General features: G+C 43.4%; 2 protein-coding genes across 2 annotated transcripts; both read right to left on the bottom strand.

The window, feature by feature from the left end:
* Window positions 1-243: 243 nt before the first annotated feature.
* LOC116847381 (ubiquitin thioesterase OTU1) lies at window positions 244-4,004 on the bottom strand. Its single transcript, XM_032822321.1, has 4 exons — window positions 3,489-4,004; window positions 2,144-2,300; window positions 1,688-2,004; window positions 244-1,527 (listed from the first exon to the last, which is right to left on the bottom strand). The coding sequence occupies exons 1-4, from the start codon at window positions 3,726-3,728 to the stop codon at window positions 1,312-1,314; spliced, it is 930 nt and encodes a 309-aa protein (XP_032678212.1). The 5' UTR covers window positions 3,729-4,004; the 3' UTR covers window positions 244-1,311.
* Window positions 4,005-7,424: 3,420 nt separating this feature from the next.
* LOC116847374 lies at window positions 7,425-15,446 on the bottom strand. Its single transcript, XM_032822310.1, has 5 exons — window positions 14,737-15,446; window positions 12,577-14,205; window positions 11,705-12,239; window positions 10,901-11,603; window positions 7,425-10,595 (listed from the first exon to the last, which is right to left on the bottom strand). The coding sequence occupies exons 1-5, from the start codon at window positions 14,737-14,739 to the stop codon at window positions 10,493-10,495; spliced, it is 2,973 nt and encodes a 990-aa protein (XP_032678201.1). The 5' UTR covers window positions 14,740-15,446; the 3' UTR covers window positions 7,425-10,492.
* Window positions 15,447-18,009: the final 2,563 nt, after the last annotated feature.

The raw sequence follows: 18,009 nt of genomic DNA, 5'->3' as shown, positions 1-18,009 counted from the left end.
GTCTTGTTCATTTCATCGTCGTGCAAGAGTGTTCGAGATATCTGCGCGACCACACCTCTATCTGTCAATTTATCAATTGATCTATTTGTGTCTTTCATTCTCTATGTAAAAACTATTTATAATTTGAAAGACTACTTCACTCGCAACAAGTATCGCTATCTTGCGATAAAGTAAGTCATGTTATAATAGAGAGACTAAGATTCAGCAGATAGGAATGTTGAGATCTTACTTTGTCATTCGACGTTTAGTCAAAATCAATAATCTGTGTATATTATGCGTATTAACAATCCTGTAAATTGCACGGGATACGATTTACGCTAATGACAAGAAAAGTATTTGCTATTTGCAAGCGTCTCACTCGAGTAAAAAACATTGTCGTTAGCTTCTTTCGTTAGGTTATTGCGCTTATTTACGCCAGCGATCCCTTAATCCTAAACAGTATAAAATATTTTTTAAATATTATTGCTAATACGCGTGCAACAACGTTTTTTTGCATAAGTACGCTTATAATAACACGAAGAATGTTATAATTCGTTCATTAAGAGAATACCTAGGGAGAATATATGTCAATTATAGAGAGAATTATATAATTTAGAATATAATTTATAAAAATAATATATCTCGTATGCGCACTAACTACATTTGTATTATATTATTTGCAGAAATTAATCACGTATTACTATTTACAGCATTACGTTTTCATGCATTAGAAAAATAAATCTGCATGAAATTGAGCGTGTATATATATATGTATATAAGAGGAGATATATATTTATATTATGCTTGAGAACTTTCGTAAAATTTTTATAACGTCTCTACTGTATTGAAGTTCAATGCACTTCGAACTTGAAGATCTCACTTATGATCTGATATTTTTGAAGCACCAGAGTTCCTAAATCTTTTAAATTGAATTCGAACGTCCGGATGACAAACTATATAAAGCTTTCGAATTAAATTTCATTTTAATTAAATAAAATCAACAGATATACATACAATTTCCTTCTCTCTTATTTTTTAATCGTACTTTCGAGCATCATATCGTATTTATAATTCTAAGATTTCGTACATTCAATTTGCATACGAGAAGTTGTAACAGATAACGAAAACTTCCGTCGCTCGAATGAAGAATACGCGGCGATTTATAATAATAATAAAAATATAATTGAAAAATTTCAACAACGAAACAATGAGACATGATGACGAACAAATTTTCGAGATATCTGTGTGTCGAAAGCGAGTGCTCGAGATTGTTTATACTGTTTAGGGTCAAGGATAGCTATCACCAGAGGGATTATCGGCGGAGCGACACGGCTACGCTACTTCGCCGAAGTTCTTGTGGCCGGTATCCTTTGCGTGCTGCTGCGCCGCTATCTGTCCGTTAAGTCTGATCTTGCAGTCATTGCAAATCAGCGTGAACTTCTGCACGTCCGTGAATTGACGACTCGATCTCGCCTCTCGTGCGAGTTCAGCAGCCTCCAATAACATCCTCTCATCATCGGTGGGGAAGATCGTTTGAATACAGCCGCCCTGAAAGAAGCGACGAGTCAGAGAGTGAGTGCGTGAATTTTTGTACGCAGTATCGCGATCAACAAGTCTGTGTATCACACATAATTATTTATAAAATACTTCTCGTTGTAATCTTATCATATTTATCCCGACGAGGAATTGCGTTTCTTCAGAGACTCACATCGAGCGGCTCTAGATAAAGCGGATCATAATGGATCCCGTCGAATATGAGAAAGACTCTCTGAGTGTAATGCTGGTCCTCGCCGAATCTATTGATGATCGCGTTGATACTGTCGATCACCGCGATTTCCAAGCCGTAAAACTTGGACAGAATCGACAGCTCGATGGCGCCGCCCCAAGAGTCGGGCTTGAGGATCCACTTGCAGTACTCGGCGTTGGGTCTACCCAGAAATGCCTCCGAATATTCCTCTGGGTCAGCCGCCACTGCGTTAGCTATGATTTCTCTCATGAAGCTGGCACAACTGGTATCGACTTTTCCTGAAAACATACACACAGCTGCAACTACTATTACCTAACGTATAGCTCTATATTTTTTGAGTATAATCCCTGTTGTCTGGCTAACTCTTGGCCTCCTTGAGCATCTTGATTTTCGTTGTATCTTCTCGCGCTTGCTTACCATTCAGGACGTAGCCTACACTAGTGAAGAGGCAGGAATTATCAGCAGGCACAACTTTCTTCATCAGAACACCAGGAGCATCCATGAAGCTCTCTTGATCGACTATGTGTGATCGGCTATAATCGTCGAATCTTTGCTCCTCTCCATTGAACATAATCTGCACATGAAGACAATGAATTTAAAATGATTATAAATAAACAATTTCTCTCACATTTCAGAGTAATGAAATTGAATAAAATATTTAATGAAATTGGTCTTAGCTTAACAAAACTGAACTTTTATTTATTGTTCGACAAAATTCATTTTACTAATTATTTCATTCAACATCACTCTTGGTAAAAATTATATTGTGAGAACATTCACATTCTCATTTAGATGAAACAGAACATGATTGACACGATGTTCTTTTAATTATGACTAGTATACTTATTTAATCTTCTCATTGTACAATTTAACATTACACAATGCTTGTCTAAAGCACTATTTACTGCTAAAATAATATTAAAAGACTATTGAGAACTGCATGAAGACTATATAAAATAAAGTTGCAGTATTCTTCACTGGTATCATCAATTTAAAGTCTGAGACTTAAGGCTGATTGTTTCAACTTCTTGGTAAATTAACAGTTAAGTCATGTGTCTGTCTTTGTCCAATTTAAAGAAAAAACAAAGACAGACATATGATTTAATTGTCAGGTAGCTTACCAAGAGGTCGGAACAATCAGCCCTTAGGCATATATTGATGGTTGTTACTTGAAACTTGTTTCAACTAAGGTACTCAGATTTGAATTTCTAGATATGAATTTTTCAGTTGAATTACAATTACAAATATAATATCACATATATTATATAATTCAACTAAAAGATTTAGATCTAACTCTAGAGCCTATATTAACAGTTGTTATTTGAAACTTGTCTCATGTGAGATATTTAAATTTGAATTTAAAGCTAGATTTGAGCTTTTTACTTAAATCATATAATATATAATATATTATATATTTGTATATTCAACAATTCAGCTAAAAACTTTATTTTTAAATTCAAATCTGAATATTCCACATGAAGCAAGTTTCTAGTAACAACTATTAATACAGATCTAAATTTCAATGAAATTTCAACAAATTCTGAAAATTTTATGACAAATTTCAAATAATAACTATTAATATACAAACTTTAAAATCATGTAAACAATCAAATGACAGTGACCTTGCTCTCCTTCTCCACTTTGTTAACACACATTTAAATTCACTTTACAACACCAAAACATCAAATATTAAGGAGTATACGAGAACATCGTGTAAACTACCAGATTGTACAAACATGATAACTTGCGGATGAAAACGGACCCGCTTCTCCTCGACAATCAGAGTGTCCCCAGAGACAATGCCGATGCGGTCGATGGTAATATCGGTGTCCAGGTTGATGGGTTTCGGTGGGAAGCCGACGAGCACCTGAAGAGCGGTAACAGGCACTCCAGTGAGTTCTGCAAGCTTCGTCTTCAGTTGGAACGTCTTGTCCTGAGGGGTAAGACCATTGACGACCTTTTGACCTGACTTTGTTTTCACCCGAAGCACAAAACCTGCCATTGCGACCTAACAAGATCTTGCACGATTTGTGGAGTTAGCGTCAATCAGCTGTTCCGTGCACCCCACGGGACCCTAGTCCTCCTCCACCACCACGTCGTCGTCGTCGTCGACGTTGTCGTGCTCCTCGTCGTCACAGCTGAACGATCAATCATGAGCACTCACAAAGGTACATTGTTGACGCGATAACCGCGGTAGCGCCAGCGATAACTAACAGCGGGTCATCGTACGAGCGGCCGTAAACGGGACAGAATATGGTCGGGTGACTATGTCTTTCTCTTTCTCTCTCTCTCTTTCAATATCTAGTGAAGGGAGATTCTTTTGACGTGCAATGAGCTCGCAGACGTGATAGGCGACGAGCGATGAGCGATATCCAATGAGAACTCTCATTTCTATTTAAAGCAGAGCTCTCGTTGGATATCGCTCATCGCTAATCGCATTTAATGGCTCTCGCATACTGGACGCGATTGGCGATGAGCGATGGGCGATATCCAATAAGAGCTTTGCTTTAAATAAAATAAGGGCCCGTATTCTGAGTTCTCTTTTAACGATAAATGAGCCTCTAACGGAGCGGAAATTTTCAGCGGAACGGAACATGCGGAGTTAGCACGACCAATCACAGCCGTTCCGCTTTTCTTCCAACGCTTTTTCTATTTTCCTTATGTCCCATGGAATGGAATACGCGGAAGCGGATCACGCGGAATAATATAAAAAGTAGATTTTTTAATGTTATTTCTCACGTTTTTAATAATTTTAATATTTTATACAAATGATATAATATATGCTAAATTAATAAAGAATAAAATTAATTTCTCAGTAAAATACTTTTTATGAAAATATGCAACTATTTTACGATTAGCTAATGGCTCCTGCACACAGGATGCGGTAATGCTTGCCGCGCGGCGGAAGTTCACGCGACAGCCAATCAATATGCTGCTTTCCGTAATAACCTTCTAGCTCTTACGGAAAAACAACATATTGATTGGCTGTCGCGCGGACTTCCGCCGCGCGGCAGGCATTACCTATGTGCAGAAGTCATAAAACATAATTCCGCTGCCGCGTTTACCGCTTCATGGGACAGAAGGAAAAATACATCAGCGGAATTGCGGTGATATATTATGTAGTATAATAAAGTGAGATTTATTGTAATTAATTATGGAAAAAATATTATGTGATTTTTATCGACTGTTAATTAAACATATAAACATATTCACATATTATACATAATTGTTTATTACAATTATCAAAATATTAACATTTTATTATTTACGATCCCTCCACTCATCATTTCTAAACGAAATAATAAAGAATGTCGAAAAAATATATATATAATAAATGAATAAGAAGCAAATGAGATATGTAAGATATATTGAGGTTATCCGAGACTATCTTTATTCTTTCCGCAAAATTGCAGCGGTAAGATTATAGCGAAACGGCACAAAAAAGAGCGGAACGGCTGTGATTGGTCGTACTGGTTCTGCGCGTTCCGTTCCGCAGAGAATTTCCGCCCCATGGGACGGAGCCCTAAGGGTGGAGTCCCATGGAGCGTATCGTGCGTATCGCGGATTGCGCGTATCGAACATTTGACCAATCGCAGACGTTCCGCTGTTTTTGATACGTGGAGTTTCATTCCCATTGTCCCATGGAGCGGAATTCGCGTAAGCGTATTAGGCGGATAGCCAATCACGAGACGATTTCTTTATTTCCTTCTCCTAAACAGTTTTGTGATTGACGAACTGCCGATCCTCTTACAATAATTCCGCTCCATGGGACCATAGGAACAAAACTCTCGCGTACCAAAAACAGCGAATAGTCTGACATTGGATCGTAGTAAAGAGCAAGCGGAAAAATATTCTGTATGTATAATTAAAATGAATTTTATTAAATTTATTAATTTATTCAATATAATTAAATAAAATTTTACAATTTGCTTAACAGGTGCAGAATGAAATCGGAAACGATATTGCTATTAATTGTGTTATTAATAATATATCTATATATATATATATATATATATATATATATATATATATATATACACGTAAATAATGTGTATTATACAGGGTTGAGTAAGTTAGATTTTTTAAAACTAATTTAAGTTAAAAGTTAATGACCTAAAAATTAACTAAGTTTATGTTAAAAGTTCTTAAACTTTTTAACTTAATTTTATCTGATTAACTTGTCAAACTCTTGTATTACAAGTGACTTTTGTTAAGTTGCAATAAAATAAAAAGTCAAATTTTAAACCAGGAAGAATTATTTATATTTGTAACAGAATTGAATACTATTACAAATAATTATTATCCTTAAAATATTTAAGTATTAAATAATTAAATATTTAATAATTACTTATAAATGCAGCATTGTTGTCATCAACGTGTATCACATGTTTTTCATCATTAAAATGTTGGAAACATTGTCCGTCTGGACCAAGCTCAAGGCCTTAAAGGCCAAATCTCACTAGCAATTGACGATTGACGATTGAAGATTAGATTTTGACGAATCAACGAGCTTCAACTTTGGCTTGCTTTGTTCCAATTGATCAAGTTCCAATCTTCAATCGTCAATCATCAATCACCAATCGCTAGTGTGATTTGGTCTTAAAGTCGTGTCGCATTACGGATTGGAGATAAAGGTTTGCGGATTGAAAATTGGAACTCGACTAATTGGAGCCAAGCAGGCCAAGACCAAAGTACATTGATTCGTCGAAATCTAATCTTCAATTCGTAATCCTCAATTCCCAATAGTGTGACACAGGCTTATGTCCCGATCTACAATAGGTAGTAAGCTTTAAGCCTTAAGAATTTGACCAATCACAGTGGAATTATAGAGGAATAATTAATTGTGATTGGTTAATTTCTTACAGCTTAAAGCTTACTACATCTATTGTAGATCGGGACTAATCAACTTCAGCTTCAATATCTGGCTCCAGGCCTCTCTAAAGCCCATTCTACAATTGCGTAAGCCTAGTCGTGAACGTAAGAGTCAACCAATCCGAATGTTTTATTCACTGATTGCTTTATTCTGATTGGTTGTAGTAATCACATATAACCACTTACAACCACGTTCACGCAATTGTAGAATGGGCTTAAGAGTTATGCTCCAACGCCATTTTTCCGATTAATGATCTATATCGAGAATAAAATCTTGGAAAATTCCAAGACACGTTCCAAAAAATCACACCGTTCGAACGTGTTCGAACTCGTCTTGTCGTGACGGCATCGGGACTAATCGATTCAACATTTGATTTCTCGTTTACTCGAGAATCGATTGTTTACTAGATTGCCCGATCTGCCGTTGAGTAGTACCGCTTGAACAAAATCTAGTCAGCCCGACCTGCCATTAAGTTGTACTCCTTATCACTCCAGTTCATAACGCTACGAGCCGCCAGCGTTTTCATCGGCCAATCGAGGCGACAGTACGACTCAACGGTAAAGAAGATGGCCGCTATTTTCAAGCATTACGATTCAATAGTGGATTAGAGGACCTTGTGTTTTAATAATAGGATTAGAGATAACCATTTGGATAGATTTTTATTAATATTCACGAACACCGTGGTGAGCATTCAACGTTTCTACATCTATCTACCGCCTTGTGCTTTGTGCGAAAATGAAATGAAGAAAATACGAAGATGTAGGACAGCAAAAAAATGGTGATCTATGCACACGATCGATACTCGCAATCAAGGTAATCGCGATGTTTCCTACAAGAACTGTCGCTTTTATTGAAATTGGTGTGTATACACGAGTGGCACAGTGCTTTATGTAGTTTGACGCTTTACCGTATAATACTGCGGTTCGAATAATGAGCGAGTTGAGCGTTTACGCGTCTCGAGATGTTTCCTCTAATAGTCTTTACTGGTCCGGTGCATAATTCTCTCTCTCTATATAATATCTACTGTAAATACGTATATGCATATATACACTTGCATATGCATATATACGTACGTGAAGTGTCCCGCCGAATTGTTCGCTCGGCCCTCGATCGAGTTTAATTTAATCGAAAAGATTAATCGAAAAGGATAAAGCCGTGCTCTCGGTGCACCCCGCGTACGCATACATTGCGCACTAATGTAATCTCGTACGTGTCTCTATGTATGGTATAGTATAAAATTAACATATAGGAAATATTCAGAATCCTCTGGCAAACTTCCACAACGTCGCGCGAGCGATCGAACATCGATACGATTTACGATCCTCCTTTTCCTTCTCCACCTGTCGCAAGGACGTGTTTGACGAAAGTGAACAATGACGATATGATACGCGGCACGCTCGTATCACGAAAGTTTGTTTTGGAAGTTTGACAATCAAGTTTTGAAACGTCCTATATAATGTGTGTATGTGTATATATATATATGTATATATATATATATATATATATATATATATATATATATATATACACATGTACACGTTTGTATCGGAGAGGAAAAGAGCGCGCCGAGATGTCGCGGTGTATAAGATATATACAAGATCGATGGAAACTCTTCTGAGATGAAGTGAAAGGTACAAGGATTCTAACAATGCCTTCCCTTTTCGGCCAGGATATTTTGGCATTGTATCTACATATTTTTGTATATCATGACTGTTAATTTTAAGAAGAATCAGCACATTAAATGCAACAGTAATAACGCGTATATGCATTCACTATGTATATTACTGTTGCATTTAATGTAGTTGAATCCTAATTCTTCTCAGAACCAACATGGTCATCCCACGTGGCTTAAAAGTCAATGTTATTATTAGTCAAATTGTTGCTATATCTCAGTTAATTAAGTTTGTTTTGCATGAGAACACAATGTTGTAATAATTATCTCTATCGCGGAGAGTAGCACGTTAACATTACTAAAACATCAGTTTAAAATAGCAAGGTAGTTATATTTTGATAGATATTGAAACGATATTAACGTAATCACAAGATAACTTTGAATCAGCCAAGGAAACCTTGTATTAATGTCCGAGTTTATTAAAAGATTTGTTAAAAGTCCTGAAAGATAATGAGATAACATTGCTACCATATCTTTAGCAACATAATTCAAAGCTTCTTAACTTTAACGTTGGTGTAACATTTTTTTGCTATGCTTTGGAATGATACAAGAATATGTAGATGCAATACGCTCAGGCTAAAATATTCTAGCCGAAAATAAAAAGCATTATTGAAGTCTCATGTGAGTCCTATATAAGAGTAATGGAGTTGTTTGAGACGCGGATGCAAGAGAATGTTTCCTTGCGTTCGCGTGATGTCATAGTACCTGTGTCTATTTGTCTCTTTTTGTCTACCTGTTTGTCCAAAATGTCAAGCGAAGAGTCATATTGTTAAACTTGAATCGCGCGCATGAACTGCGACGTTGTTGTCTTCGTCGCTTTTAGAATATTGCTTCTGAATATAACGAATGCGACTTTAGACTTTCCTCTAGCGCTACACGCTTTCCTTACGTTCTATGTATCATACAAATATCTTACGCGTATAATAAATAAATATATATATATATATATGTGTATTTGTATATCTAGAGATATATATTCCGGTATCGAGATACTTTCCGCCTCTAAATGCGACCGAGCTGTGAACACAAACCACCGCGCGTCGGTTACCGTGTCAACCAATCGAAACGTCAAATAAATGTTAATGACGATATATGTATTATTTTACAATATATAATGATATATAAAAATAATATATCTTGCTGGAAGATACAGACACGAAGAGACAAAACAATTTGTCGTGCGCGATATTTATTTAAGGTCCGAACAAACGACGGGAACTCTTTTTTTTTTTCCTTCCAAACAGGGAACGCGAACGCATTTGCTTTCTTTCCTTCTTTTTTTTGACACTAGAATATCCCATGTGTCAAAAAGGCAGTATATTTGTTATATCTTCCGCCGCGAACCGTGAGTTCTCTCTGGCAGAGCATCTTTTCACATTTTCTCTCTCTCTCTCTATATATATATATTTATGTATATATTTAATCTACGAACCCTGACCTGTGTTCTCTTCATTAGTAACTACACACTTTATACTTCAACATTATCCAATTAATCTCATTAGCCGTAATAATTCTGAAATATACGATCTTCGTACTTTTGTGATTTCGGCTTTCTAATATCTCTTTCTCATTCTCTCTCTCTCTATATATATATTTATATATTTATCTTTGTTAGAATAACTCGCGAGGAATACAGCCCGCTTCCATTTCCCTTTCTAGTCTCTAAAATAATTATCGCTATGAACGCGTCAGCGAACATGTATGTCTTCAGGTAATAGCGTTTAGAGGATAGATCTCGCACTTTACCAGAGTGCCACGTTTCGAGATTTACTTTCCGTCCTGATGACGACATGTTTCAAACTACTATACCTAGGTCGAGAGACTCGTATGTTGTGTGTGTATGTGTCTGTTTGTTGTATGAACTATATAAGAGGTAACAGCGCATAATGTATAATTAATAAATATGTAGATAACACTATGGAAATAAGTATGTCAATAATATCGCAAACAGAAGACATTCGGTGGATAGATTCGTTTCGCTTCGAAGTCCACGACAGTCGATACGTATGTACGCATACGAGGGAGCAAAGTTTCGTGTCAAATAAACGGGAAAGAAGCGTGGCGGAATACTCGGGTTCGCCACGCTCGCGAACGTTATATGGCACCTGGGGAGATTTATAACGAGTAAAGTTATTATTGGACGGTGAAGCACAGAATAGCGTCGCTAGACAGTAGTTTCCCGGTCTACGTGGATGTACTCCACGAAGCCGGGCTGCTGATGTCAGGATGCCGCGCCGAGAAGTGTCTCTTCCGTCGGTGCTCGTCGCGGCTTATTGCTTTTCTTCGTTCCTTTGTAATGAAGTCTCTTTGTGCGAGCTTTGGATCTATAAAGGATAAATGCTAATGTTAGAATCGGTTTCCAAATTACATTCAATTATATATTAGTTCTAAAAAATTATATTATTAATTATATCCGAACTCTAGATTTTCAATGAGAACTTGCATTTTGTAAGATTAAAATTTCAAAATGCATCTCCTTCGGAGATCTACAGTACTCGTCATCATTGTTAATATAATTCGTTGCTGAATGTTTTCTCAAAACATTTTGTTTAAATATTTTCTGAAGCGAAGCTTTCAAGTGATCTGAAGGATGGAAAACTAAGTAGTAGTGGATATCACGTGACGTCACCTGCTAATAAGAATAGTGAATAGGCACGCGAAGGCAGTGACAATTCCGGCGACGCCGGCCACCACGAGCCACATGGTGGGTGGCAATAGTCCGAGCAGTCTCGCGCCGTTACCGCAGTTGGCCTCGTCGTGACCGGAGGGGCAGTGAGCACGGCCATCGCACCAGAGACTCGCGGCGATGCACGCGCCCAGCTCCGGACATTTGTGCGGGCAGTCGCCGTGCGGCACGGTCTCGTTCTCGATACCACCTCTCTCAGGAAGACGTAGCTGCCGGCGCAGCGCAGCACGACTTTTGGAGATCTCGAGCCACGAGGCAGCTGCTTGACCAGGCTCTCGCGCTACGAAGTCCAACAACAAAGCAGGCGGTCGGGGAGGGCCCGGTCGCTTACCCTCGTCGCTACCCAACCACTCCTCGGAGAACACATGCACGGTGAACTCGCGAGCACCCGGTTCGGCCGGGCACACCACTTTCAGTAGCCTCGGCGGCCATCCGGAGTAGAGGAGGATCCGATTAGTGGTCGGACATTTCACCTGATCGGACACTGGCGCATCAGCGGTGACGAGAGGCGGCTCTAATGGTAGAAACCAACCCCAGGTGAGGACAAAGAGCGAGCGATTCTCACGCGCCTCCACCAGCCAAGGAAGACCCTCGCAGTAAATGTCCGGTCTTGACAAGGGAGGAGTCACGAATCTCAGTTCACCACCTGCGGAGTAAATCAATGGAGAAATCAATCTTGCTCAATAACCGATCGCTTTCGTGTTTTCTTTCTTTTTAGGTCTCATCGCACAGTCTTGACGTAATTACCTTCACCGCGAATCCGTTGCTTCCGCGGACATTCCGGCACGCGGATGAGCTCGAAGCTGGCGTAGAAGAAAAGCGTCTCGAAGTCTTCGTGCGGTGCTTGCTGGTCTACCGCGAAGGTGATCTCGAGGGCTCTACCGGATGAGACGTAGATGAGCGGCAGGTGTGACGTGTTGTCACACAGACACGCTCGCGCGAGTTTCACGTCTCGCCACGGCGCCTCGTAGATAACGAGACGCGCTTCTCTGGATCCTGTCTCCTGAACACAGCGCGGTCGACCTGTGTGCGGATCGGGATCGCTCACGCACACGGTGGACTCACCCAAGCTGACATTGTGCAACGTCAAGCGGATCCTCTCACCGTTGCCAGCCTCGATGCGATACCTGCAGTCCAGCTTGCTGGAACCACCGCGACCGTACAGGCGTACGTCGCGCGGCGACATCACCTCTCCCACGCGCGCCTTGCGCCATATTCGGCTGCAGATGCCGTCGCCCCAAGGTTCACCGGCTTGAAGAGTAGAAACAAACTCGTACTGTGCCTGGAATACATCGGGGATTAATGTGAGTCGTATAAGTTGAGCAAATTAGTCGACACGGTTATGACACAGATGATATTTTCCTGGGTCTATCTATCGATCTATACAATGTAGTATCGCGTATTAATCTAAAAAAATCTGTGAATCTTTTCTTAGTTAAACTGACTTTTGAAATTTGTTGCAATTTCTCTAAATCGCTAAATCAAATTGATCTCAATAAATTCGAAAATTAACTTGAAAAATAATTTCGAAAAGGACGATATCTTTCTTCGCCGTTTTCTCGTCTCAAAAGCAATAGATATATGTATTTAAAATGCCCAAGTACAGCCTGTATACTTACATGAAAGTTGATCGGATGGAGTGCGGTCCCCAGTATGGTCTCCATTCGTAGCGTCAAGCTCGGCGCGGTCGTCAGGTAGCTCTCGTCCTCGGTGCATGGCCTCGTGCTCCTGGTGATGTTCCGTAGCGCCGCGTGTGCGCACAACCTGGGCGTATCGTCACACAACGTGGCCATCGGTTGACCGCTGTTTGGCGCGCCGTCCCAGAAGACAAGTTTCACCGCGCACGTCGGATCCGACTGTGCGCTCGCATTGTTTTCGCCGTTGCTGGTGAAGTCGCGCTGTGAATATGACGAGAAGTAGATCCAGACGCGGTCTCCAGTGGCGCCCTTGATGTTCCACGTGCAACTGGAGTTGGGTGGTAACGCGTGCAACGGCGCGCGTATGCTGCCACTCCTCTTGCTGGTACCGTTGACGAAGAAGTGACAGCCTTGCGCGCCCTTGGCGTAGTCCAAGCCGTCCGAGTCGACATAGATGACACGTAGCTCGAGCTCCAGTCGCAAGGCGGACGCGCCTAGCGCTATAGCTACGGGTGAGCTGCGAAACTCCACTTGCATGGCTGGTCCACGTGCGGTGACCTGCGGCAACGGACCGCCGCAGTAGATCAAGAGGATAGGATCCTCGGTGCGCGCGCCGTCGCGAAAGATCAGACGATCCTTTTCCGCGGGACAATCCTGCCAAACGCTGAGACTCGTATTGACGGTGCTGAGACCGGTCGGACCGGTGGGTGTGTTCTTCACCGATATCATGGCATGTTTGCAGGTGGGCACCTCCTTTTGGCGCACGGTGACGAGGCAGCTAGCGTTACGAGGGTATTCGCCCGGATAATTCGGACTCTGCAACCGACACTGCTTCAGGTGACACTCGTAGAAGTTGCGCGAGCAGTATGTACCGGGTACAGGCGAGCCCCTCTCGATCGGTAGCTCTGGTTTGCCAAGGCGTGCGACCGCCTCGTTGCGTGCGACAAAGCGGTAACGCAATCGGAACTCGAACGGTACCGTCGACGGCGCGTGGAACAATCTTATGGACGCGGTGACGGTACTGGTCTCGCTGTAATAGGTAGCACGACCTTCGCCTACGCCGCACCACGAGCCACCGGTGAAGTGTCGACCCAACTCAGCCAACTGCAGCGAGCCCTCCGGACAACTGGTGAAGTAGTTGTCGGCGTTCGGATCGACGCGACCTACGCTGAAGGCGTCCCACAGCAGTTGCACTAGTTCGCCATAGCCCTGGCCGGCGGCAGTGAATGTCAGATGACAAAGGAACGGCAGTCGCTCCTCGGCCGGCCGCGGCAGATCCAACTTGTACGTGCGACCTTCGCGACCGTGATACGTGCGGTTGCACGGCGTACACATCGCCGGCTCGTCGCTACCGTCACCGCAGTCATCCTCGCCGTTGCAATACGCGTCTATTGGCACACAGTGGCCGTCGTTGCACCTCAATTCAGCCAGACCGCAGGTGCCACCGCCACCACTGCCGCCGCCGCCGCCGCCGCCGCCGCCGCCGCCGCCTCCGGTGCCGCTGACACCGATGCCGCACGACGCGTCGATCAGCAACAGCGAGACGATACCGACGAGGCTCAGTCGAAAGCGTCTAACATCGTCGATGCCCCCTCCGGCATCAGCTATCTCCTGCGAAATGGAAACGAAGCGATTTCACACTAGTCTCGATGTTGTCGATCACCTCGTTCTGTGTTTTTGCGTCTCTTGAAAGGAAGAAAAGGAAAAGAAAAGGAAAAGGCAGATCGAGATGCTCCAATTCGCTGATGGATATGTTTGCTCGTTCTTTACAAGATAATACTTGAATTAAGATAAACAAGCGAGAAATAACGGAAAAAATGTTCGATTGATCGCTTACACGATACGTTTCTTCAAAACAGGTTGACGACGCGGGTAACGCGGCGGTAACGACGCGGAGTGACACAAAAACCGCGAACTTCGTACGTTAATCGCGTTAGCGTCAAGCCGCTTTGAGCGGTCGAGATTCAAATCGATCGACCCGACGACGACGTCTGCTAACGTGTCGCCATAAACACCTGTTTCGAGTCTCGGTGAGTACGCTCATTGTTAAACGAACTACACGAACGCGTTGACTCCAAACTATTGCGTCCTATTATTACCAGTTGCTCCTAATCGAAGTAACTTTGTCGCTTTATCAATTACCATAATAGTTCGTCAGTGAAACGAGCATCACAGTGACAATTCCCACGTGAGGGTGACTCGAATCGCCGAGGACGAGGAGACAATGCGCGGCATCATGTCATGCGGCGAGCGAAGAGGAGAAGAGAGTCCGAGAAGAGAAACTACGCGCGGTCTCCGAGCGAGAGTCGCGGCTCGCGACCGACGGCAATCGCCGTCACTGACGGCATTGCCGATTCGCTCATAATACCGCGGGATCGGTCGTGACTGGGCCTCTTGTCGATTGACAAAGCGACGCCGGAAAACCCCGCCTCTCTCGCGCTGCTGCGACTCACTCTCGCTGCACCGCACGCTGAGGAGCGCGCTGTGCACGCCCCGGAGGTCGATGCGCAACTGCACACGCCACATACTTTCCCCGGAGGGAAGCCGCGCTGCAGGCCATATACTGGGGCAAAGCAGGGGTGAACGGGGCTGAGCTCGGGGAGAGCCTGGCTGCTAGGCGCCTCAATGCATCGATCGGCTCTCGCTCTCGTCTCTTCCTCCCTCCGTCGCCCTATCTCCTTCTCTCCGTCTCTCTCCCGCCCTCTATCTCTTCGTCCGTCTACCACCCCCTGTGAAGCGAGGATTGACACCGGTATAATTTCACAGAGCTCAATCTCCGATGACGACGGTGTGCCGAGAGGCTCCTTACGCCGATCGTCGTGTTGCCATTGTCGCGAGGCAACGCCAGAGGATACGTCTCGCTGAATGCGTCTCTGCAACGTCGAAGTACAAACTCACGTTAAATAGTATTTGCTTGAATCCTTACGCCTTAGAAAGTTCAACATACACTGAAAAGTAAGAAGCAGAGAGGCGATCACGCCGGGCTTCGCGATCGTCGTCTCCTCTTCGTCTTCATCGTTTTATTTACTTACAGGTTTCCATCTGTCGACCACGAGGGTACCACACGTCTCTCACCTTTGCTCCTCTCCTGCTCCTCCGCCTTCACCAACCGCGTTCCACTTCAAACGGGTCACTGAAGATCGAGGAGTTCGATGTACACGTCTGTGTAGTATGCTCGCGGATGTTGAATTTTGAAATTCTCCCTACAATATTAACGCTCACGCGTGATTCTGCCTGAGATACCGGCCCTTTTCGCGCTAGTCGATTGCGCCGCTGTATATTTCAAAGCTTTACCGTCTGCACTTTACCCTAACTGTCTGTTATGTTTGCTCCACTTTCGGTATTACCGCAGGAACTTCGAGAACCGCCGCATCGATCAGTGTTCTGGGCTGCTTGCGCGATGAAGAGCATCATGATCCACGTAGGCAGATTCGCCAGGCGCCGGGAAATCGATTGGATCGATCGGACAGGCGGCACAGAACGCCGCGTTCGATTGTGACCTTAACGATCCGGCGAAACGAGCTCTTCCGAATAAACTGGAACAGAGCAAAGCGGAATTTTCGTTAATGCGTCTTTCGCCCGTTGCTGGAAATCGAAATCTTCGGGAGCGTCATCAAACCGCAAGAATCACAATATTCATCTTTCTCGCGGCTATCGTCGTATCTTGCGCAGCGCGCGCGCGCTTCCTCGGATTCCGCTTATCGGAATTTTTGCGCTCTACTAACTGCCCTACGGTTACTCTCCGGTGAAGCATCATTGACCGTGTTTGCAAAAGCACGCTATCTTATTCGTCGGCGATCGAAAACCCGCTTCAGTCGCACAAGTCGAACAAATAATGCACTCGCACATCGTCTGGTTATCGGCGAGTGAAGATAAGACGAAGATAAGGCGAGCTCACCGATTGTTTCAGGTCGACTCGCGGATTTCCTAGCGGAAGCGAGGATTATCAGCGTTTGCTCTCAGCTCCGGATCGTATCTACACGGACTGTTCTGCTGAAATTCGCGCAGTCTGGAACGCTGCAACAGACAGAATTCCGGCGAATAAAAATTTGCTGTTTACCGACGAGTAGAGCGAATCTAATTTCATATACGAGAGTTTACTCGTTATTCGCGTTCACGCGTGAATAAATAGAATAAGTTTGACTCTTTGACTGGAATTGATCGGAAATCAAATTTGCAGGGACCTCGATCTCCCCGCTGATCTCAATGTTCCCGTAGGTGCTTGAAAGCGTGGACGAGGAGAACGACAACGGCGACGCATCCGTGCATCTGGGGCGAAGCATGTCGAGGACGTCGTCATCGTTCGACGTTGCTGGCCCTAATACATACATGTGTAGCCATTGGCGCGTGTATCGCGGCACAGCCTGACGACGATGACGAGGCTATCGAACGCGAGTGTACACCCTCCTCTCGAGAGTGCTCGCGTACGCCCGCCAAAGGGAAGATCGGTAGCACTCTTATTGCGCTACCAGTGGCACCACAGCATCACTGCAGCCTGCTTGGTCGTTCCCCTTTTCTTTTCATCGGTTATCGAACTCGTCCATTTATCGTGCCGCTTATTATAAACAGTTCATCGTCCGCGACGCTTTATCAATTAACCCTAGGATGCGTGAGGGTGATCTTGCGGCGTGTATTATTATTGTTCGTGATATCCCCCGCTGTCTCTGGTGAGATCTTCATTTTCTGAGCGATTTCCGGAGAAAGCTCTCTTCTCGGTGTTCGATTTCGATTGCTCGCTTCTTCATTATTTCAATCATCGTTGAGGCTCGTGAGCCGAGCAGCGGACTTTTATCAAACGGTCGATGTGTATTATGCGGTCGAGGGTCTAACTTTGTAACTCGGTTACGGTGTGAATCCTATATGTAACGCGAGAGCGATTGTATGCCGCACAGGGTATCCCGTGGCTCGCGATTTTAATTTTACAACGGAGAGACTCCCTGGTAAATATGAACTCGGTCATTCCTGTACAAGAATTAAGGTCGCCCGCGTTGCGAGACATCCTGTATACACTTGTCGGTTTCAAATACGATATTGTGCGCTGGAAGTAATCTATCCCTATATACGAGGAGAATACGGAGACGAATAAGAGTGGGTATGTGCAGGTAGCCTCCTGGGATCGCAAGCTTTCGGATCTCATGCATGTCACGTGCATTTACTTGACTGTAGTTTTTAACTCGCAATAAACTCGCACGGCTCATGCTTGCGAGGCCGTTGTATGCGTGTAATGTACTATGTACATGCGGGAGATACGACTGAATGCTAAATGCGCAGGACGTACACAAAAATGCACATTCACTCGCAAAGCAGACTTATGTGTTTCGCGGAAATTTTTCGTCCTCAACGAATACGAAGCCGTTGAATCATGCTATAAACTATAAACGAAAAGGAACGCTTGCTAAATATTACATTCCACTT

Source organism: Odontomachus brunneus, unplaced genomic scaffold (assembly GCF_010583005.1).
Source record: "Odontomachus brunneus isolate Ranch 3 - 2012 unplaced genomic scaffold, Obru_v1 Obru_scaffold_077, whole genome shotgun sequence".
Classification (NCBI taxonomy): domain Eukaryota; kingdom Metazoa; phylum Arthropoda; class Insecta; order Hymenoptera; family Formicidae; genus Odontomachus; species Odontomachus brunneus.
Note: the sequence above shows the minus strand (reverse complement) of the source record. Positions and strands in the feature narration are given on the sequence as shown.

Excerpts from the sequence above, each read along its gene's own strand:
- LOC116847381 (XM_032822321.1), bottom strand. The coding sequence starts at position 3,728 with ATGGCAGGTTTTGTGCTTCGGGTGAAAACAAAGTCAGGTCAAAAGGTC. Across the intron at positions 2,301-3,488 it reads TGATTGTCGAGGAGAAGCGG|ATTATGTTCAATGGAGAGGA; the intron begins GTCCGTTTTCAT and ends CTTCATGTGCAG. Across the intron at positions 1,528-1,687 it reads TTTATCTAGAGCCGCTCGAT|GGCGGCTGTATTCAAACGAT; the intron begins GTGAGTCTCTGA and ends CGCTTCTTTCAG.
- LOC116847374 (XM_032822310.1), bottom strand. Across the intron at positions 12,240-12,576 it reads TCCATCCGATCAACTTTCAT|GCACAGTACGAGTTTGTTTC; the intron begins GTAAGTATACAG and ends GATGTATTCCAG. Across the intron at positions 11,604-11,704 it reads GCAACGGATTCGCGGTGAAG|GTGGTGAACTGAGATTCGTG; the intron begins GTAATTACGTCA and ends TTTACTCCGCAG.